This window comes from Chiloscyllium plagiosum, unplaced genomic scaffold (assembly GCF_037043375.1).
Source record: "Chiloscyllium plagiosum isolate Xiang-an unplaced genomic scaffold, Cpla_swu_hap1 HiC_scaffold_21, whole genome shotgun sequence".
NCBI classification, from domain to species: domain Eukaryota; kingdom Metazoa; phylum Chordata; class Chondrichthyes; order Orectolobiformes; family Hemiscylliidae; genus Chiloscyllium; species Chiloscyllium plagiosum.
Window position 1 is genome coordinate 11,103,043 of NW_028270159.1, and position 24,199 is coordinate 11,127,241.

Here is a 24,199-nt window from a genome sequence, read left to right on the forward strand (position 1 = left end):
AAGATGTATTGCAGAAATTTACCAAAGATACTCAGACAGTGCCTTCCAAACCATGACACTAGCATCTAAAAGGATAAAGGAAGCAGATATATAGGATTGCCACCACTTGCAAATTCCCCTCCAAGTCACACACTGTCCTGATTTGGAAATATATCACTATTCCTTCAATGTCACTGGGTCAACACTCTGGAAGTCTCATCTTAATGGTATTGTGGATGTAGCTACATCAAATGGACTGCAGTGGTTCAAGGAGGAAGCTCACCACCACCTTCCCAAGGACAACCTGGGAAGGGTAATAAATACTAGCCAAGCCAGCAATACTCATATCACATGAATGAATAAAAAAATTCAACAAAAGAATGCCACAATCACTCGATCACTGCACCCAACTACCATAGTCCCAGGATGTGATTCCAGGACTCTTACCCCTCAAAACAATTTTTAAAATTCATTTGTGGGACTTGAGCATCACTTGGGACAGGATTTATTGCCCATCCCCAGCTGCCCTTGAACTGAACAGCTAGCTTGGCCATTTCAGAGGGCGGTTGAGAGTCAACCACATTACTATGGGTCTGGAGTCACGTGTAGGCCAGACCAAGTAAGGATGGCAAATTTCCTTTTCCCTGCAGGACTTTAAATAGCCAGATGGGTTTTTCTCACAATTGGCAATGGTCATCCATGAAATATCATATCATATCTCCATTTTCCATTCATGGAATGTGGGTGTGACTGGTATGTATTGCCTGGAGGAGATGATGGTGAGCTGTTTCCTTGAACTGTTGCAGTCTTTATTGAATACTGTTGGTCACTCAGTGTTATGACCTTCCTGACACTAGTTCTAAATTTGCCTTTTAATACTTTGATCCTTATCCTTGTATTATGGATTTAAGTATTGATCTGAACGTATCCTTTCAACACCTTTTACTGTCAATTCCTCACAAGCCTGAAAACACCAATTTTCTCTTGCATTCTCTCGTATGTTAGACCCCTGCTACCCAAGGTCAACCATGCAATTTTTCTGTCTCTCATCCCCAGTATTTAAGTAGTATTGTGTGTTGGAAGTATGTTGGAGTTACTGAGAGATGTGCTGGAGATATAGCAGAACTGTATCAGAAGGGCTGAGACTTTTCGAACCAAGTGTGTCCTGAATTTTAAAAAAACTATCTAAAGTTTTCTTTATTCCCTTCCCATCCTGCCTTCTCCAAGGTTCCACTCTAAGGCACACAGTTCACTGAAAGAAAACTCATCATTGGAGCTGAAGGCGTCCCCCAGAATGATCCCAGTGATAACTGAGACCACTAACTGTCTGAGGAGCAACACAAAGAGGAGAGTGGATGTAGATATTTCACTGGACAGAAAAGGTACAGATTATGGTCAAGTAACCTGAAATTTGTTTCTCCCTTCTTTATGTCCTGTGTGCTCTGTCATGTATTAGTGTTTTGAAAAGTATCACGTTGTATGTATTATTCACTCATAGTTACAATAGCGTTGTACCAGCAGAGGAAGTCTGATTCCAGAATGAAACAACCTCTTGGCCTCAAAGTAATTCTCCATTTGTGCATAACAACAATCCTCTGAAATCACTGAATGTATAATTGTTTGGAGATGAAATGTCTATGTTCAGCTAACCTGCATGATGTAAGCTATACCGGTGGCTAGCTTGAGCTTATCAGGATGATCCAAGTATTTGGATAGTTACTGTTGCAGTGTTTTTCCTGAAAACTTATTTCGATGCATGAGGTAGGCAGACAGAGAGACATTAGCTCAGGTGAGGCGATCAGCAGGTGAAACCTGGGGTTGAAGCTATCACATTGGAGCTGTGTTTCTCAGCAGTGACTTCTGCTTACCTTTTTGAAAGTTTTCAGTTAACATAAAACATGCCCCTCTCCTGTGACTTTTCAAATATAACCTTACACCAATTGGCATGTCACTTGTTTGACACAAATTCCCATGGGGACCCTGCAACCTTCAGGACTCAGTATCAAGTTCATTAACGTTACAGCCTGAACATCTTCTTAGGAAGCACTTCTGCACAGAAAAGGCGGTAGATATTTGGAACGCTCTTCCACAAATGGCACTGGATGCAGGATCAGTTGCTCATTTTATATCTGAGATAGATAAATGGTTGTCAAGCAAAGATGTTGAGGGATATGGACCAAAGGTGGATATGGGATCTCATTGAATAGTGGAACAGGCTCAAGGGGGTGAATGGCGTACTCCTGTGGGCGGCATGGTGGCACAGTGGTTAACAGTGCTGCCTCACAGTGCCAGAGACTCGGGTTCAATTCCTGCCTCAGGCAACTATCTGTGTGGAGTTTGTATATTCTCCCCGTGTCTGCATGGGTTTCCTCCGGGTGCTCCGGTTTCCTCCCACAGTCCAAAAATGTGCAGGTTAGGTGAATTGGCCATGCTAAATTGCCCATAGTGTTAGGTGAAGGGGTAAATGTAGGGGAATGGGTCTGGGTCCGTTGGTCTTCGGAGGGTCAGTGTGGACTTTTTGGGCTGAAGGGCCTGTTTTCACACTGTAAGTAAGTAATCTGTACTAATCTAGTAATCTATACTATGTTCCGAGATGGGTCTTCCCTGTGCGCTCTATCTTCCCAAGCAGAGAGGTCAGTTACCCAGGGGCACAGGTGGTTGTTTGAAGGATTAGAAGGGATCTGAAGGAAAACCCTTTCACCCTGTGTGTCTGGAGTTTGCTGCCCAGTTTAATGGTTGAGACAGAGCTGTGAACTCATTTAAAAGAAACCTTGAACTGCCCTTGAAGAGTTGGAATCTGCGATATTATCAATCTAGTGCTGGAAGGTGGGATTAGAATGGACAGCCTGTGCAGACACAATGGGCTGAATGGCCTCTTTCCATGCAATAACCTTGCTGTGAAAAGTGAGGAAACATTGGAGCCAAGTGGTTCAAGGACAGGACTGCAAGTAGGGAAGGCTCCTAAGTCTCTAGCTCTAGTTCCCCAATGGCCCCCTGGAGTGGTTTCCTCTCCAGCTGCTTTCCTTGTTGCCTCAACAGCTGGAGCTCTCTTAGTGGTTCCTGTGAGGCCATAGGCTCCATCCTATGAATGGACCAGCAGTGCAGAAGGGCATTTACCTTCCTTCAATGGTGACGCAACAGAACATTCTGGCAATTCTCAGTCCAGCTACATCGCTGTGGAGAATAACAGTGTCAATGCCTTCAGGCCTGCTTCCATAGAAAACACCACACTAGAGATGCTGGAGATATGAAACAAAAACAGAAAAATAGCTGGAGCAACTTCAACAGGTCCAGCAGCATTTGCAGGGAGAGAGAGGGTTAACGTTTCAGGTCCAGTCACCCTTCTTCAGGACTGATAGCAGCTGGGAGAGAGTGAGGGGGAGGAGGAGTGAGAGGATAGGCAAGGATGGAGCCCAGAGAGAGAAAGAAAGAAAGAACGACAGTTAGGATGACAAAGGGATGGATAATGGTGAGCCAGGGAGAAAGAGAAACCAATAGTGGCGGCCATAAGTAGGTGAAAAGGGGTTGGCAGTGCTGAAAGCAGCCCATGTCGTGACAGAGCCCAGGATGTGGGAGTAGGTAAAGGATATGGAAGAAGGTGTTCACGTTCTGGTTGGATAGCTTTCTTCTGATGTCTATTGAAATGGAGCTGTCTGATGGCTGGTTGAGAGATTGAGTCTCCACATTCACTTCCAGTCCTACTGAGCATTCCCAACGTTTTCTGTTTTTATGTCAGAATTCCAGCGTCTGGAGTATTCTGCATTACTCCATAACAAACTGCTCTCCCCACCAACAGCATGATTTTGCCTTTGCCTTTGCCAACAATAATCTCAACCTTTGTAAGCTGATGACTTTCTCCTCTTTCTTTAAGAAACTGTTTATCTTAAAAATAGCTCACAATGGGTTACATTTGGAAGATCTTTGTGCTGTCCATCCATCATTCCATCGGGAAGATGTCAATCTGATTACTGGAGGGACTTCATTCATTTTGTATTCCTACGCTCAGTTTTTCATCTTGCAGGGTAACAAGAGAGCTCCTGCACCATCAGGAATGAGCACTATCATTGTCAGTAACCCCCATGCTCTTGTGTAGGTATTTCCAGAAAGTCTGTTCCTCGAGTTCAATAAAAACAAACAACAGTGGATTCCGGAAGTCTGAAACAAAAGCAGAAATTGTGGGGAGAGAGACAGTTAATGTTTCAAGTCTAATTACACTTGGCCTCATGTTCTGAGTTCTGATGATGAGTCACTGGACTTGAAACATTAACTTGCTGTTTTCTCCCCACAGTAGCTGCCAAACCAGTTGAGTTTTTCCAGCCATTTCTGTTTTCTTGTCTCTAGTTCATCTGCCATCATAGAACATCGAACAGCACAGTACAGGCCCTTCGGCCCTCGATGTTGCGCCGACCTGTGAAACCAATGTAAAGCCCATCTAACCTAAGTATTCTATTATCATCCATATGTTTATCCAATGGCCATTTAAATGCCCTTAACATTGGCGTCCACTACTGTTGTAGGCAGGGCATTCCACGCCCTTACTACTTTGAGTAAAGAACCCACCTCTGACATCTGTCCAATATCTATCACCCCTCCATTTAATCCTGGCTGTCACAATGATATTGGAGTTATCGACAGATTCACAATGATCAATTTCTATCAATGAGTCTAGGACAGACCCTGATGTGAGGTGAGGATTCCACTCTCACCATCCCTCCCATCTGTCCCAGTGGGGAGAGTTTTGGGAACAAGTCCTCCCAAAGTCATTTGACACTGGCCACATGTCATTACAGAACCACAAAAGTGTTACAGTGCAGAAGGAGGCCATTTGGCCCATTGTGCCTGTACCATATCATGTGTCTCAAGTTGCTTGTACAGAGGTTCCCGAAATATATCTGAGCACATGAAATAGGGGCAGAATTGGACCATTCAACCCTCTCAAGCCTGCTTGTCCATTCAATAATATCATGGCTGATCTACTTGTGTTTCAAGTTATGCATTCCCACGTACGACCCATAATAACCCTTGATGCCCAAAATGCTACTTCTCAAGGAAACCAAATAGTTAGCATCTGAATGAATCAGTATTATCTGATCCCATCATCTTCCCAGGTAGCCTGCTTCAGAGATTCCATTTTTGCTCACTGAAATAGATTAGTTTTTTTTTAAAGATTAGATTCCCTACAGTGTGGAAACAGGCTCTTCAGCCCAAATTGACCCTCCGAAGAGTAACCCACTCAGACCCATTTCCCTCAGACTAATGCACTTAACACTATCAGCATTTTAGCATGGCCAATTCACCTGGCCTGCACATTATTGGACTGTGGGTGGAAACCAGAACACCCAGAGGAAACCCACACAGACACAGGGGAGAATTTGCAAACTCCACACAGTCACCAGAGACTGGAATTGAACCTGAATCCTTGGTGCTGTGAAATACAGTGCTAACCACTGAGCCACTGTCCTGTCCCATAAGATTTCTGTTTATTAGTTTTGAATTTACCTTCTTTCAAACACAGTCCACATCCTCTGCTTGTGTAGTCCTGGACAAGGGGATCCTGAAAGTTTTTAGGGTCCATGCTCAGTAAAAGTAATAATGTTTTTGATAACATTATATCTAAGTTTGATTTTCAGACAAAAGAGCAGGATTAAGCAAAGTCAGCAATTTTCAACCCCTTTCTTTCACTACGGACTGCTTTAATATAGTCTGAAATTCTCAGACTCTCAATCCTCTGTCCCTACCCCTCAGGGCCTTTGTCTATATTATCCAAAATTAGAAATAAAATAAAATAAACTGAAACAATGCAAAATTAAATGACACTGTTAAAACTGCCTACTTATAGTGGTATGGATTGTACAATGTTTGTGTGGCATAATTGTTTCATTTTGGAACAAAAGATTTATCCTGCATTTCCTGCAATTTTCACATTGCTCTGTAAATTGTGCAGACCCCTTTAGGGATGCTATAGATGCTGGGGAGGCCTGGCTGGAAAGGCTGTGATACCAGTTGATTGAAACGACCACCAAACACCACCTCATAATTTGTAATGATTGATGCGTATAATTATTAGAAACTTTGTTTCCTCCTTTTTATTAGGCACTTGGGAGGCTCCAGTTTTTCCAGGTTAATCTCTCTCCCAAGTGTCTGCAAGTTGCTCCTGTTGACTCTGATCGATATGGTTGGAAGCCAGTTCTTGACAAGTAGCAGATAGACCTGTCTGTCTATGTTCAATGACCAGAACGATTCTTTACAACTGTAGAATCGGTCTTGGGAAGCACCCACACATCATTCGCTGATGGGATGTTGGTGAAGGATACATTAGTAGAACAGTCCTTTTGGTCCCTGCTACCTTCCGAGAGTCACTGGAGACGGACTATGGAAAGTAAAAAGAAGTCACAGCCTGGAGATGAATTTGTGCAGAATGCAATGGACGGTCCTTTTGGAAAGGTAATTCCAACTTAGGAAATAGGAGCAGGAGTAGGCCATTCAGCCCTCAAGTCTGCCCCTCCATTTATCCTCCTAGAGGAAGGATTGGCCGAGTGGTGTTATCAGTAGATTGTTAACCCACAGATCTAGGTAATGTTTTGGGGATCCATGTTTGAATCCTGTCACGGCAGATAATAGAATTTGGATTCAATAAAAATTTGGAATTGAGATTCTTGATGACCATGAATTGATTGTTGAAGGAAAATCCATCTGGTTCACTTAATTTCCTTTAAGGAAGGAAACCTTACCTTGTCTGGCCTCCATGTAACTCTAGACACACAGCAAGGACTCTCACCTGCCCTCTGGACAATTAAGGCTGAGCAATAAATGCTGGTGATGCCCTCATTTCATGAATGAATTTTAAAAATAATCCTCTGCTTCCCTTGATATCCAGAAGTCAATCAGTTTCTGTCATGAGCTTGCTCAATGATTAAGCTTCCAGAAGCCTCTGGGGTAGTACATTCCAAACCTTCACTGCCTTCTGAGTGAGGAAATTCCTCCTCATCTCTTCCTAGAATGGCCTGCCTTTAATTCTGGATCCCCTGATTCTAGAATCTCTACAGTGCAGAAAGAGGCTTTGGCCTATCAGGTCTGCACTGATCCTCTGAAGAGCATCCCACACAGACCCTCCCATTCCCCATAACTCTGCATTTCCAGTGGCTAATCCATCTAACCTGCACATCCCTGGACACCACAGGGCAATTTCCTACTGCCAATCGATCTACCCGGCACGTTTTTGGACTGCGGGAGGAAACTGGAGCACCTGGCGGAAACCCGTGCAGATACGGGGAGAATGTGCAAACACCACACAGACAGTCACCTGAGACTGGAATCAAATCCCTGGTGCTATGAGGATTTGGTCCCTGGTGCTATGAGGCAGCAGTGCTAACCACTAAACTAACCATGCTGCGAGACTGCACTGACCCCCCCACCCTGAGGTTCTATTTACATCTGTGCTGCTGTGCTGTGGAAAACTTGAGGTCACCTCTCAGCATCACTGAATTGTTACCACATTGTTGTGTGTCTGGAGTCAGAAAGAGGCCATTCAGCCCATCATTCCCACACCATCTTGTTTAATGAGCATCGTTATCAAGTACCAATCTCCTGCTTTTTTCCCCATGCCCTTGTACACTAGTTTTATCAAAGTGCTCCCCCTTTTGAATGCCTTAATTGAACGTGCCTCCACCACATTTCCAGGCCGTGCATTCCATTATAAATTAACTCCGGGAGAACACAGGCCCCGATTTCTTCAATCTCTCCTCAGAAACCGGAGTAGAATTAGATTTTCTTTTCATTCAGACATCATGAGATGTCAAAATGGTCGAAGAGCCTTGGGATGTTCTACTCATGGAGGTGCTACACAAATGCAAATTGCTGCTGTCCTTTGAAAAGTAATATCGTCCATTCAGTGGTCCTAGTGAGAATATTGAGGTGCTGGTTACTGCCTGTTGACTTTATTGGGATGGTGCTGTTTGGGAAGATGAGGATGTTGTTATTCATTCCCAGTGGCAGGAATCAGGAACGTCTATCTTTGGCAGCCAGGATGCTTTCAGCCGGTTTACGCTTGAGATGGCTCAGCAGTACCTCAAGGAAGAGGAAGTTCGAGCCAGACACCAGGCAGCTCTGTTTCGACTGAGGGAGAGAGCACTGAGGGAGAAAACCCAGGCTGAGCTGGCCTGGTTGGAGCATCAGAAAACGTGAGCCCCCTTTTTAAGATAAATTCTACATTTTGATGCAATCTTGGGTCACGCATGGGCGGGAGGTTTTTTAAAATTATATATTCTTCCGTGGGATATGGGAAGATTTTGCCAGGCCAGCGACTGTGCCCATCGTTGTCCATGTTGGATGATTGCCTTTGAACTGAACGGCTTGCAAAGCCATTTCATAGTCAACCACATTGCTATGAGTTTGGAGTCACACATAGATGGTGCTTGCCTGGTGGTGTTATCACTGGATTGATCATCCAGAGATCAAAGTAATGCTGTGGGCACTTGGGTTCAAATCTCACTACAACATATCATCGAATTTGCGTTCAATAAGAATCTGGAATTAAGAGTCTAATGCTTGGGAAAAATCCCATCTGGTTCACTAATGTTCATTCGGGAACAAAACTGCCACCCTTACCTGGTCTGGCCTACACGTGACTCCAGACACACAACAGTGTGGTTGACTTCTGCCCTCTGGGATGGGTAGACATCAGTGTCAGTGACGCCCTCATCCCATAAATGAAGGTTTATTTTTTTAAAAAATAGGCTAAACTGGATAAGGTTGACAAGTATTCTTCCCTGTAGCACTAATAAACCAGGTAGCTTTTTGACCATGTGGATTCCATACCCACAGAAATATGGTTGAAAAAATAGGCAAGAAGGTAACAACACCTCTATAGGTCAAGTGTTCTTGTGTAAAAGATAGAAGGGGCTTACTTCTCACAGTCCCCTTGATTTCCTTTTGACAAGATCTGAGTGCTGTTGGTCAAAGGTCTTTTGAGTAGGTTTCAAGTTCAGCTGGGAAACAGTTAGGAACCTTGATATTTGAAACTTGCAGACTTCAGAAATACTTCAGTACGACAGAGAGAGAGGGCATTTCCTTGCAAACCTTTCCAGCAACTGCCAGCTTTCTTTCAACTTCCACTTTTCAAGAGAGACAGAATTTGCTACTTCCAGCTCGGATGTCTTTTTTCAAGCTACAAGTCTGTGACAGAACAGATACCAAACGTTCTGAGGCTGTTCTTAGTCAACCTTCAGCACAAAGCCTCTTACAAAACTCAGTCTATATATCTTGCAATTCAGGCCATAAACACAATGATTTATCTCCCTTTTAAGAACTTTACTGGACACTGTCTTTCAAAGCTACTGGCTTTTTCAGTGATCAGAAAATGACTCAATTTTCTTGGATTCCAAGAAATCACACTGTAAACCTTTTGCAGCCCAATAATTGTCCTAATTTTCTATTTTCCAAATCTTAGAATCCATAAATATGGATGCCTCCATCCCGAGAAATGAATTGCCATTCTAGATTACAACATAAACGTTACACATTTAACAACAAAACACAAATATAAGTACATTAATTACACTCATTCGCTCTTCATACAGGATTTATACAATTTCTTACTATACCTTTTAAATCTCCAAATATTACAATATCATTATATTCTTGATCACGGTCTGCATTGACCTTACCTTTCCCAGCAATGTGAATAATTCTTCTAAGGTTGAATTAACAAGCTGCATCCAAATATCCCAGCGTTTAAATATCTCTGCAAAAGCCAAGGGATCATGGTCAGTATACATTAACATTCCTTTGTGGTTGTGAGAGACATCAACTTCAAGTTGTATAAGAATCAGTAACAATCCTAGCATCTCTTTCAACTTTCAATTATTTCTTTCGCAGTTGATTTAGTTTCTTAGAAAAGTACCCTTACTGTTTCAACTATCTGTGAAAGTTAAAAAATCACACAACACCAGGTTATAGGAGAAAGTGAGGACTGCAGATGCTGGAGATCAGAGCTGAAAATGTGTTGCTGGAAAAGCGCAGCAGGTCAGGCAGCATCCAAGGAGTAGGAGAATCGACGTTTCGGGCATGAGCCCTTCTTCCTGAAGAAGGACTCACGCCCAAAATGTCGATTCTCCTGCTCCTTGAATGCTGCCTGACCTGCTGCCCTTTTCCAGCAACACATTTTCAACACCAGGTTATAGTCCAACAGATTTATTTGGAAGTACAAACTTTCAGAGCACTGCTCCTTCGTCAAGTAGCCAGCTACCTGACAAAGGAGCAGTGCTCTGAAAACTTGTACTTCCAAATAAACCTATTGGACTAAATCTGGTGTTGTGTGAGTTTTAACATTGTCCACCTCAGTCCAATACCAGCATCTCCACATTATCTCTTTGTCAGAGCAACTCTCCTAATCCTAATCTTTTCCTTCTCTCCATAGCCTGCAAACTCTGTCTCTTTAGATAATGAACCAATTCTCTATTGAAAGTCACAATTGAAGCTGCCTCCAGCACATCCTCAGGCAATACATTCCCAGTCCTGACCACTTGTTGATGGGTGTCTCTGAAGTAGGGAGGGTGAAAGCACCAGGCCTTTTGGGAGAATGGCCTGTTTCTGAAGTGTAAAAATTCTGGATAATTCTCTAGATGTGGGTTTGCTCGCATCCAGAATCTACATCCAGAACCTCCACCTGAGCTATGGATAATTCTCTGTCGATCAGTACTTCCTGATAGAGAGTAGGGGAAATGATCACTGGAGTGCAGGGGGAGGATGAGGTGGAACATTGAGGTAGGAGGTGGAGTGCCAGGGGAATGAAGAAGCTTTATCATGCTGGGGTGGCATTGGTTCAGAAAGCAGGGGCATGGGTGGAGCATAGCAGGTGGTTTTAGTGCTCAGGAAAGGGGTAATTCCAGGCCCCAAAAGGGTCACCCCAGTTTTCTGGCACTTAATGCCCTCAGTTGCAGGAACCCTCTTTTATTTTTGTTCATGGGATGCAGGCATCACTGACCGGGCCAGCATCTATCACCCCAAGCATCACTGTTCTTGTGAAAGTGGTGGTGAACCATCTATCAGAACTGCTGGAGGTCCACCCCAATGTGTTCAGGAGGGGATGCCAAGATTTTGATCCATTGACAGTGAAAGACCAATGATATAGACTCAAGTCAGGATGGTATGATGTTAACTATTTTGTTAGATAAGATGCAATATAATGGGAGGCATCAGTCTTGTCCATGATACATATAGCTCCAGATTGGTTAGCTCCATTATCTACACAGCTAGAATGTTGTGCAGAATAATGGCAACCCCTGTTCCAGTTGTGGCAGTCCTTGGAGACCCCCTCTGGGCCTTACACCATGATTCATATTGTGTGTTTTAGAAAGGGATTTAGACAATTCAGAATGATTAAATTTGGTTGAACTCCCCTCATTTAAAGTTTTAAATTAATCTCTGCAAACTCTGTAGTTTAGATCCTTCAACTTTAAAAGAGATACACCATTTGGCAAGACCAGGACACTGAGTTAATGAACAATATCAAACTTGACTGAACATAATGGAACAAAATTATACAGTCATCTAATAAATCAAGACTATTTGAGTAATGAACAAAGGAGTTACCAGAAATCTAAAATGGGCTTCAATACTGAATACAAAACCCAGTTTGTTGAGAGGAAACCTTTCTCTTCCTCAAAACAAAATGCCTTTAGTTTTGACAATGACAGACTGTCCCCAAAAACTCAGTCAAATTGAATCCTAGCTTGAGGCAGAATGACACTTCACCTACCATTGGATTCTTGGGAATTCTCAGGAATAGCACTGTGGACCCTTTTTTTATACTCCTTACAGCATTAACCACCAGTAATTAAAACGTATTGTTGAAATCCAATTTAGTAATAATGTGGTTTTGATTGGATCTGAATTTGTACATATGTAGTCTCTTACCCTAAATGGAGTTTCATAGATGTTCATCTTATCTTAAAATGAGCAAACAATGCTTCATAAACAGTGTTCCATCTAAATTTCTAACTGACCCACATGTGACAGGGACTTCCAGAGATGGGAATCAATGCCGTGATCAACTGATTGCCCTACACGGAATATCAGAGCGGCTGCACACACTCACAGCTTAGAGGGAACATTGATCATAAATTGTATTTTTGCAATTTGTTTATTGTGGTGGTCAGTCGTTGAAAACGTTCTAGCAGGCTAGCTGTCAGACTGCCAATATACTTTAACAAAAGAATGCATATTTATTAAAGAAATTTTTTCATAAAGTTGCATGTTTTAAATAAATAGCAATTCAGTAGGATCTTAACATAAACAGGTAAAGTTAAGGTTCAACTCTATTCTCAGCAATATTTTTTACAGATACTCAAACCTAGGGAGCTATCATTATTTTAAGATCACTTACTCAACTGCACATTTAGCAGGTATGACCCAGACTGACTGATTGACCTAGCTGGCTGTCATTCTTGGATGGCTGAAAAGTATTTCTCCAGCTCTGATGACCGAGATGCTTCTTTCCAGCTCTGATGATCTGAAGGTTTCTTTCAAACTCTCACAGCTTGAAGACTTCTCCGAACTACATTCTTATAACCTGGAGATGTTGACAAACTAAACTTTCATAGCTTGGATAATTCTACAAAATTAAAAGCTGCCCTTGCTCATCTGAACTCAGCTTGCTTCTGACAAATTGTTTTTATAAATAATTTGCATTTAACTTCCCAGGTAGATTGCTAGTCACTTAACCTAAGTCACATGTTTTTTTGGAAAGACTGTTTTAATCTCTCTGATCAAAAATATTGATCTTCTTTTCTCTTCTCTTTTTTAAGAAGTCCCCTCCAAAGAATTGAAACCAAAACCCATTTACCTCTACTTTAGAAACCAAACTCCTAAATGATAATAATGTATTATAAAACTCCATCACATAATACTGAGGCTAGCTGGTTACTACTCAGAATTTAGTTGGTCAATGTTTTGAGATTGTTGGTGGAACTGTGTGACAGCACAAAATAGCTTCTTTCAAAAATAATGTATTGGAACAAAATGGCCTCTTGGACCCGTTAGAATAGCAAAATATGTGTTTAGGAAAAAAAACACATATTATAAAATTGACCAGGTTAGACAAACTAACTCGTAAATCTAAAATATAAAGCCCAAATTAGTTAGTATTAGTTAGTGAGTGTTCCTCCTTCAGCTATTGATTCAATTCTGCATCTCTAATAGAGAGAGAAGGCAACTCCAGCCCTGCCAGAACTCTGGCTAATTACCTAACCATATATATGGGTGCAGATTATCATTGGCAGGTAAAGAACATTTAATACACTTCCACTGAATTGATTGATTTCATAGACATCTTCGGGACAAAGGACAAGATGACAAAATGCCAGCCATTATCCAGAAGCAGCGGGAGATCCTGATGAAGCTACAACAAGAGAAGGTGAGAAAAATTGGGAAGTCTCTTTATTCCTTCATGAACGATCATTCCCTCTCCCCTTTCCAGTCCCTTGTCTCTTGTCCCCTCTCTACTCCTTCTTTTCTTCTCCCCCATTCTTCTTCCTCGCCTCTCTCTCTCCCCCCTCTCTTTTGCTCCTCTCTCTCTCTCTCTCTCCCCTCCCCTTTTTCTCTCTCAGATAGTTGAGTGTCTTTGGAACTCTTTGCCATAGAGAGCTTTAGGGGCAGTGTCCTTGTGTATACTTAAGGGTGAAATAGATAGCTCCTTGGTCAGTTGGGGAATCAGCAGTTACAGAGAAAATACAGGATATGAAGAATGTCGGATCTGCCATTGAATGGTGGAGCAGGCTCAAGGCCTACTCACATTCCTATTTCTTATATCTTACGGATACATGGAAATTAGCAGTCACATTTGGAAATTCACTTGGTCAAAGTCATTCCAGTCATCTCTAGGCTAAAGCTGGTGGTCATCCCATTAATCATAGACGAGTAATAAAATTTCTATTTACAAGCATAGCCCCAAGTCACAAGATTTGTGGGTTCCTCTCCCACTGCTGACGGCTGAGCACAGGCCCCAGGCTGACATTCCAGTGCAGTCTGAGGGAGTGCTGCACTGTCAGAGGGATTGCCTTGATGAGAAGTTGAATTGAGGTCTGTCCCCTCAGGTGGCGGTAAAAGATCTCATGATTGATGAAGAGCGGTGGTGTTCTTTCCATTGTCCTGTGCAATATTTATTCCTCAATTCCACCTCAACAGAACAGATTAACTGATATAATCTCATGACTGTTTGTGGGATCTTGCTGTACAAAAATTACCTGCATCTTTCCACACTTCAACAATGACTGCACTTCGAAAATGTCAAGTGCTTTAGAATATCCTGAGATAGTGAAAGTTTCCACTTAAAGGCTTTGTTCATGACTTTGTTTTTTGCATCTTGCATGGTCCAGCTTCTGTCTGGATGCCAATGGGTGTATCACAGTGATCTGTCCTGACTTTGCTTCTCCATTCCTATGCCCAGGCAGAGATCAGGCATCTCCAGAATGTTTACAAAGCAGCCCATCAGGAGAGGAAGCTGCTCCTAAAGCAGCAGCAAGAGATCTTCAGGATTCATCAGACAACTGCACACCTCCAGTGCCAGTTAGATAGATCAGCAATGGATCCCCAGGTATGAGGAAAAAAGACTTTGTTACTTTTGCAAATCCAACTGTTGCCAAAGTTCTCCTGATCAACCTCCATTCTCCATTGAGTTCAACTGTTACAAAACTCTACTTCTCCACAACCCAACCTATACCAAGCCTCACTTGCCTATCACCTTTGAGCTCATGTACCTAAACTAGTTTCAAGGGTGTAGCTCAGTTGGCTAAAGAGCTGTTTTACAATGAAATATAACACCAACAGCGAGGGTTCAAGTCTCACACTAGCTGAAATTGCCATGAAGAATTCTCAACTTTTCCCACTACCTGAGGCATGATGACCCTCAGGTTAAACTACCGCCCGTTGTCTCTGTCTCTCATGACTGCAGGTTAGGCAACGTTATTTTATTGGCATCTACAGAGCTGGCCCCCTCTAACCCAACAACACTGAATCTCTGAATGTCACTCATTCTGATTTTAACCCGAAGCTCTGGAATACCTTCCCTAATCCTCTCAGTTTCTCTTCACTCTTTAAGACACGACTTCAAATCACCTTCTCAGGCCAAGCTATTGGTCATTTGTTCTATTATCATCTTATGTGGCTTAGTGTCAGTCTATGTCAGTTTGTTCAAGGTGCAACAAAGCTGCACGCTGCTGTTGTTAGGCCTTAGCAGTCATGTGAATCTTATACACACCCTCACAAAGCTCCCAGTGAGTCTCAAAATAAATGCTTCCAGTGTTGCCATATTAATCAGTGGTCCAATTTGAATCATAGAAGCACTACAGTACTGAAAGAGGCCATTTGGCCGTTCAAGTCTGCAACAACCCTCCGAAGGGCATCCCACCTCATCCCCATAATCACAAATGGGGTTTTACCATGGCTAATGCACTTAACCTGCACATCCTTGCACACTATGGGCAATTTAGCACATCTTTGGACTGTGGGAGGAAATCCACACAGACCCGGGGAGAACGTGTAAACTCCACACAGACTGTGGTCCAAGGGTGAAATTGAGCCAGGGTCTCTGGTGCTGTGAAGCAGCAGTGCTAACCACTGAGCCACGGTGCCGAGCCATAAGATGAGCAGCTTGATCTGGGATGAGTTCCTAACCAAAGTGCTACAGGGCGCCCTCAATTTCTTGGACTTAAAAGACAAAATGAATCAGTGATGAATCCTGAGTCCAAACACGCCCAGTGATGCCTCACTGTGCTGGGAAGGACCCCGGCTGACAGGAGTTATGGCTACGATGAATTCTGTAGTCGGGTAAATCCAAGACGCATGATGATTCAGTGATGCATCTTGTGGTTGAATAGTATGCTGTCCCTGCTGGAAGACTGGCTGCTCGGTTGAGCTGCAGATTTGTGAGCGGGTGAGAGTTGTGGAAAAATGCAGCAAAATGACTTGCAAAAGGCATTTGCTACAAGTGGAAATATGAATAAAAATGCAAGGTAGTATATTTCACTTTATGGGACATAATTTGTACCATTCCTTTGTTCAGGGGGTCAGGGAATCTGTCCAGTTCAGGTAGCAGCTCCTGTGGCGGTGGTTACATTGATTACCCCTTCCACCTTGCCTGGTTTTTGGCATTCTATGTTTAGGTTTTGGGATCGAGGGACATCTTGCTCGACTCAGCAGTTGTCAGTCACTCTGAGGGCTCAGCAAGTCCGGAACTCAGTCCCAGGATTCCCGACCTGGATGAATGGAGCTGCTCTTCTCTGTCAGCCTCTGGGAGCGAGGACAGCATTGCTATGAAGCAACTGAAGAAGATGCACTGCAGGTTGGATGAAAGGTGAGTCAATTCGGTCAACGCGCACTGATCATTGGCCCATTCACTGAAATCACTTACAAGTATGATGGAGGATCTAATTGTTTCAGATCCTTGCACAGGCAGATTAAAAAGGGGAGGCCATTTCGTCCCTCAAGTCTGTTCTCCTGGTCAATGCCATTATGGTTACATTTCCTTAGACAGAGTAAAGTACTTCAATACTTCAAACATGCTTGAAATCTGAAATGAGAAAAGAAAGTACTGGATATACGCAACAGGCATGGGAGAACCTCTGGAGACCAACAATGTTCAGATTTTGAGTCACTGACCTAGCATCATAAATTATTGTTTGGATTTCACATCCAACAAGAAAGTACTTAGAGTGGTAGAGATGCACAGCATGGAAACAGACCCCTTGGTCCAACTTGTCCACGCTGACCAGATATCCTAAATTAATCCAATCCCATTTTACAGCATTAGGCCCAGATCCCTCCAAACCCTTCCTATTCATATACCCATCCAGATGCCTTTTAAATGTTGTAAATGTACCAGCCACCACCATTACGCCTGGCAGCTCATTTCATACATGCATCACCCTCTGCATGAAAACATTGTCCCTTAAGCCCCTTTTTCTTCTTTATCCTCTCATCTTAAACCATGTCCTCTAGTTTTGGACTCCCCACACTTGGAAAAAATCCTTGGCTATTTTTGCCCCTCATGATTTTATAAACCTCTATAAAGTCACCCATCAATCTCCTCAGCTCCAGGGAAAATAGCCCCAGTCTATTCAGCCTTTCATTTTTGAGATGCTTTGGAATGTATCGTGGTTGTAAGCATAGTAAATGCAAGTTTTTCTGATCTGTGTCTCAACTCCATAACTCACTTTGCCTCCAATTTACTTAATGCCCCTGGTGAACACAAATTTCTCAACCTCACATTTAAAATGATAAATTGAGCCAGCAGCCCATGCTTTTTTGTTGGACAGAGTTCCATGCACCTTTCTCACCCTTTTCATGCTGGAAAGCAACCAATATAATCAGACACCTCCTTCCCTGGTTATATTCTCTTCCACTCTCTTATGTTGGGCAGAGATATAAAATTATGAATACACTTAGGAACAGATTCAAGATCAGCTTCTTCGCTGCTGTTATCAGACTTCTGAATGGACTCTCAAATGTTAATGTTGATCTCTGCACCTTCTCTGTGTTTGTAACAGTGTTCTGCACCTTGTTCTGCTACCCTAAGACATTTTGTACGATTTACCTATAGATCAAGCAAAACAACATTTTTCACTGAATCTCGGTACACGTGACATGAATAAATCAAACTAAATCATGATGAGGTGTTACCTAAATTCTCTCTGGAACAATGGGAAGAATATGCCCACTCGTCCTCTATTCTTTTTGGTGTGCAGCTAAACCGGGTCTACACCTCTCCATGTGGTCTGTTTGTTGCCACCACCTTCTTGAAATGTAGCGAACTATAAGGCCTGTGTGCTGTGGTACAGGGAAACAACTACCTTTTCATTTTATTCATGCATGGGATGTGGGGATACTGTGGGTGGAAAACACAGGCAAAAAGAAACAATGTCTGTGCATCACGTGCCCATGAAAGGAAATGAGGAGAATTTCACAGAGTTCTTCTGATGATGTTATTACTTTGTTTCCAACTTTGTGGCAATCTTCAATTCAGTATCAGGTCAGTTAGACCTAGGTCTCAGCTTGTGTTAGAAGGGTTTTGTTTTTGTATCCTTTAAGAATCTTTGAACATTATTTCCCTTTAATTTTCCAGAAGCAGAGAGAGTGTTCTGGCTTGCTAGCAGGAGTTTGGAGGTCTGAGAGCCCAACTGCCCCCTCTCTTCTCCATTCTGTGACAGACAGCTACTTAAAACCAACCTAAAAGCTGTTGCAGAGTAGTTTAATTTCAACCCTGGTGCCAACTAGTCCCACAAATGTATCAAACCCAGCTTCTTCCAATTGTTACATATTCTTCAGTAACCAGTAAGGCAACATCGCACAGTTTTGCTTTTCCTTTGAATTATAATAAACAAACAGCTGGCTCTTTCCCTGCAATGAAGTCATCCAATTTTCATTTTCTCACTTATATCTCCAAATAATCATGACATCCTTACACCAGCATAGGCTGAGGAAAGGTGGTCTTTGAACATTTGAGAATTTTAACTCAGCTGCAAGTTGGCACTTTAAGCTAATGTTGGTGATAAGGTGAGTGAAGGGGGTATGGTGCAACCACCTCTACTGGAAGCCTATGACAAACGGATTTTGGCTGAGGCCTGGCATCAGATAGCCTGTTTCTCCCATTTTTTTTATTATTCATTCATGAGATTTTGGCATCACTGGCTAGGCCAGTATTTATTGCCCATCCCTAATTTCCCAGAGGCCAGTGAAATGTCAACCACATTGCTGTGGGTCAGGAGTCACATGTAGGCCAGATCGGATATGGATCCCTAAAGGATATTCATAAGCCAGTTTTTTTTTCTCTGACAATATACACTGGTTTCATGGTCATCACGAGAATTGATTTTTCTTGAATTCAAACTCCATTGCAAGAATCAAACCTGAGTCCCCAGAAGATTATCAGGGCCTCTGGATTAATTGTTGAGTGAGAATGCCAGTAGGCCATGACCTCCCCCTGTTGATCTCAGGAAAGGTGGACGCGATGGAGTGGGGTAGGAAGGTGGGCATAGTAGTGTTGGGGGACAAGTAAAGAAGAAGTGGGGCATGGTGGCTCAGTGATTAGCACTGCTGCCTCAGAGCGCCAGGGGCCCAGCTTCGATTCTAGCCTCGGGCGACTGTCTGTGTGGAGTTTGCACATTCTCCCCGTGTCTGCATGGGTTTCCTCCGGGTGGTCTGGTTTCCTCTCACAATCCAAATATGTGTAAGTTAGGGTGGATTGGCCATGCTAAATTGCTCATCGTGTTCAGGGATGTGTAGGTTAGGCTCATTAGTCAGGGATAAATATAAGGTCGAGAATGTAGTGCTGAAAAAGCACAGCAGGTCAGGGAGCATCCGAGGAGCAGGAGAATCGATGTTTCAGACATAAGTCCTTCATCAGGGGTAAATATAGGGTGTGGATAGGTGACCATTCTTCAGAGGGTCAGTGTGGACTTGTTGGGACAAAGCGCCTGTTTCCACACTGTAGGGATTCTATGATTCTATGAAGAAGCTAGTCTTGGGGAATGTTGCATGTTACCTCTGTTGGTTCCTGTGCGACTGAGGAGCTGGAATGGGGCTTTCCTCATTGCTTTTCCCAGGTTCTTGACGAAGAAAGAGAAGGAGCTGATCAAACGTCGGCGACAAGCTGAGGATTTGCTGGAGTGGAAACAACGCTGCGATGCAGAGGAGCTGGCTGTCCACAGGACTGAGTCGGGCACTGTTGCTCCTTGCAGTCCACTAGCCCAGGAGATAGATCCAGGCAAAACAGAGACTGGTAAGATTCAGCAGAAATATTGTGTCTCATATTTAATGTGTTCTCTTGCACAGACTCTGGCCTTCAGATAACAATAACACACAATAACAAAGCATGTGTCAGCACCTCCCTGACATTTGCAACTGCAGTTCTTTGCCTGGCCTGTAGGAGGTGTGTGAGAACTTCATGTGATCTTTTTGGCTTATGTTCTGATTTCTCATTTTATCAAAGGTTCTTGCTACTATTCATTTCCCACTTTCCCCATTGCAATCATTTCCTCCTGCAACTGCACCCACACACACAAACACATCCGTTTGCCCCAAACCCCGTTCCACCTCCCAATCTCCAACCATGAACTGGGTTGGAACACTAAGAGGAAGTATTCAGTATCAAGTCCCTCTCCTACTGTTGAAGTGATAACTAAATGGGAGGATTTAGCTGCACTTTAAAGCAGATATAGCCCTATTCTACAACAGCAACATATGCAGAAATAGGCCATTCAGCCCCCCCTGTACCTGCCCTGCCAGTCAATCATTTCGTGGCTGATCTGAATACTGCACATTCGTTCTTAACCTCCCATACCTTTTCACCAGTCCTCACGCTGATAAAAAAATCTAAATACCCATGCCTTAAAAATACTCAAAAACTCTGCTTCCTTCTGAGAGAATTCAGGAACACAATTCACAAAGTCTGACTTCTTCAGAAAATGTTATTTGTTTGAGTATAAGAATTGGTAGATCACAGCGCAGCTGTACAGGACATTGGTGAGGCCACTTCTGGAATACTGTGTTCAACTCTGGTTTTGCTGCTGTGAAACTTGAAAGAGTTCAGAAAAGATTTACAAGGATGTTGCCAGGATTAGAGGGTTTGAACTATAGGGAGAGATTGAATAGGCTAGGGCTGTTTTCCCTGGAGCGTCGGACGCTGAAGGGTTACCTTACAGAAGTTTATAAAATCATGAGGTGCATGGATAGGGTAAACAAACAAAGTGTTTTCCCTGGGGCAGGGGAGTCCAAAACTAGAGGTCATCAGTTTAAGGTGAAAGGGGAAAGATTTAAAAGGGATATAAGGGGCAATGTTTTCATGCAGAGGGTAGTGCATGTATGGAATGAGCTGCCAGAGGAAGTGGTGGAGGTTGGTACAATTACAACATTTAAAAGGCATCTGGATGGGTATATGAATAGAAAGGGTTTAGAGGGATATGGGCCAAATGCAGGCAAATGGGACTAGATGAATTTTAGCTTAATGGTCGGCATGGACAAGTTGGACCAAAGGGTCTAGTTCCATGTTGTACATCTCTATGACCTTGTGATTAAAAGCTGGCCTGATGGTTTAAAGGGAACTGGCAAATTGAAAAGCCAGACTGGAGTTCATTGCCAAGTGAGGAAATCTGGACTAATTGCAATGGTTCATTTCCATTCTGGAGTGCCCTACTTTTGATTTGGGCTGCCTGGCTATAACCTGTTGTCTCTCAATCACACTTTGTGGGTCCAGAAATATTGCACAGACTTAGCTCAGCAACAATCCAAGATGGTGGGGGCCATGGTGCAAGTGAGGTGATCTCAGGGTAGGTGGTGTGTGGGCAAAACAGACCCAATCTGCCTCAAATTCATGATAAATCTCTCAACATTGTCTAAGAAGAAAGATAGATGAGTGGAGGCAATGGCCTTATTGCTAGACTGTTAAATCAGAGATCCAGGAAATGTTCTGGGGACCTGGGTTTGAATCCTGTCACAGCAGATGGGTGAATTTGGGTCTGATGATGACCATTGGCAAGGAAAAACTCATCTGATTCATTAATGTCCTTCAGGGAAGGAAGCTGCCATCCTTACCTGGTCTGGCCTACATGTGACTCCAGACCCATAGCAATGTGGTTGACTCTTACCTGCCCTCTGGGCAATTAGGGATGGGCAATAAGTCCTGGCCCAGCCAGTGACATGCTCATCTATAAAAGAATGTTTAACTAGCATCTTTCACAACTTCAATTCACACTAGCCAGTGGCCTGTTTCTTAAATTCTTATCAATGGAACAGCCTATTTGTACATAGAAAGCTCCAACAAAAAAAACAATCAGATCATCTACGAGCAGTCCTGTTAGCTAAAGGACAAATATGATGTGAGAGAAGTGTACTTCTTTGAGTCTTTGAACCAGGATGGAGTCACAGAATCATACAGCACAGAAACAGACCCTTCGGTCCAACTAGTCCATGCTGGCCATAATCCCAAACTAAGCTAGTCCCACCTGCCTGCGATTTTATATTGAGCATAGAGCCTGGTTTCATATCTCATAGGGAGAGCCCCGAAAGTGAGGAGAACAATAGCCAGGAGTTTGAACCCATAATCTTCTCACATAGAAGATGAGTGTGCGACTGTGTCGACTGTATGAAATATTTAGTTGGGGTGTAGGAAATTTGTTTGCAAGGAGGTTTGTAACAAAAATGTTCCATTGTCCACCATTAATATCCACGAGGAGCAGTAAAAGGAAGGTGGAGACGCCAATAGTCTGCACAGAATTAATTAGCATGGCTTTCTGTTATTTTCAGTTAGCATTTTAAGAGGATGAGGGTAACTTATGTTGCTTTTTAATACCCAATATTCTGTGGCTTCAGTCTGGCATAAATAAGGCAGAACTAATTGCTACTGAACTCTCTGTAAGAGATTTGAGAACTTGCCAATCGCTGCCATTATGGGTTTATTGTGCGACAATATCCCTTGGCAAAATTTCACATTGTGCATTAGGAGCCTCTTCAGGGGCACTTTCCACTGGGATTGTTGGCATGCTTTTTATCATTAAAAAAGATTGATTTAGGGGCTTTGCTCTGGTGTTTGGAATGCTGGGCTTGACAGAGATAGAGATTAATCGGAAGTAGCTCACACAAAAACTAAATGGTGAATCTAATCAAGAGAGATGGACCAATTTGGCTGGGGTTCATTTCTCGAGAAAGGAGAAGACTGAGGGGTGACCAGTTATTGGTCAATAACATTGTAAAAGGGTTTGGCAGGTTAAAAGGGGAGTAAGATTTTCACATGAAACTGAGGCCAGAACTAGTTTTAGTTTTTTTTTCATTCCTGGGATGTCCGTGTTGCTGAGTATGCCAGTTATTGTCTCACGTTCCTAATTGTTCTTGAACTGAGTGACTTTCTAGACCATTAGAGGGGAGTCAGGAATCAACCACATTGCTGTAGGTCTGGAGTCACATGTAGGCTAGACCAGGCAAAGGTAGAAGATTTCCTTCCCCAAAGGATCTTAGTAAACCAGGTGGGAATATAAGATGGTATTAGTACATCTAATAAAGAATTTGGGGGGAAAACTCTTTATCCAGAGAACAACCAGAATATGGAGCTTACTAAAACAGGATGTAGTTGAAGTGAATAGCATTGTTGCACTTTAGCGGAATGTAAATAAAGACATGAAGGTCCAGGAAATAGGTGGGTATGTTGATAGCTTCAGATAGTGGGCTGGGAGGAGCATTAATGACTGGCATGGGCCTGATGAGTTGAATAGGTCTGTACTGTACTGTCAATGATTTCTAACTTTGCAGGAGGAGGCATTCCACCTCTCAAGGCAACTGCCTTGACATTTAGTGAGAATTTGGCTGATCTTTATCTTCATTTATGTTCTCCACCCCCCCAATGTAATTCCCTATCCCTTAACCCCTTACTCTAGAATAGTTCTGAAATTTCATTTGACACTAACCTCAAACTCGTTTTGAAGGAGAGAGCTCTGGCCTTCCACCATGCTCTCCGTGGGGAAGCAGTCTTTCTTGACTTTTCAGACCTTTCGGGAATAGTGCCCACTCTGCCTCAGATTACCCTGGAAGGGCAAGATACCTCAAACGTTGAACAACAAGATGGGAACCGGAGGTGTAGTTGCAGTGCACAGGAGGATGAGACTAGGAAGGACAGGGACAGGATTTCAGGGTCACAGGAATGTGCTGGCAGACAGCGAAGTGGTTTGAAGCGTGTCTACTTCAACGTCAGAAGTATCCGAAATAAGGTAGGTGAGCTTGCAGCATGGATAGATATCTGCAACTTCGATGTTGTGGCCATTTCGGAGACATGGATAGAACAGGGTGAGGAATGGATGTTGCAGGTTCCAGGGTTTAGATCTTTCATTAAGAACAGGCAAGGTGGTAAAAGAGGGGGAGGCATGGCCTTGTTAGTCAAGGATAGTATAACAGTGGCTGAGAGAATGTTTGATGAGGACTCATCTACTGAGGTAAGGTGGGCTGAGGTTAGAAACAGGAGAGGAGAGGTCACACAGCTTGGAGTTTTTTACAGGCCTCCACAGAGTTCCAGGGAGATGGAAGAGAGGATTAGCAAAATTATTCTGGGTAGGAGTGAAAGGAACAGGGTGGTCATTATGGGGGACTTTAACTTCCCCAACATTGATTGGAAATGTTATAGCTCTAGTACATCGGATGGATCAGTTTTTGTCCAATGCGTACAGGAGGGTTTCCTGACACA

General features: G+C 43.1%; 1 protein-coding gene across 6 annotated transcripts in view; it reads left to right on the top strand.

Annotated features, from left to right (window-relative positions):
• LOC122564952 (uncharacterized) overlaps positions 1-24,199 on the top strand; it is a 163,203-nt gene that overhangs the window by 95,591 nt on the left and 43,413 nt on the right. For all 6 annotated transcript variants that reach the window (XR_015760691.1, XM_043720494.2, XM_087998258.1 and 3 more), the window contains exons 19-25: positions 1,207-1,361; positions 6,236-6,423; positions 7,969-8,159; positions 13,306-13,393; positions 14,426-14,572; positions 16,140-16,330; positions 19,578-19,753. Coding sequence is in view for 5 of the 6 variants with exons in the window: in XM_043720494.2 (XP_043576429.2) it covers positions 1,207-1,361; positions 6,236-6,423; positions 7,969-8,159; positions 13,306-13,393; positions 14,426-14,572; positions 16,140-16,330; positions 19,578-19,753 (1,136 nt within the window). In the remaining variant the exon portion in view is untranslated. The remainder of the gene's footprint in view (positions 1-1,206; positions 1,362-6,235; positions 6,424-7,968; positions 8,160-13,305; positions 13,394-14,425; positions 14,573-16,139; positions 16,331-19,577; positions 19,754-24,199) is intronic.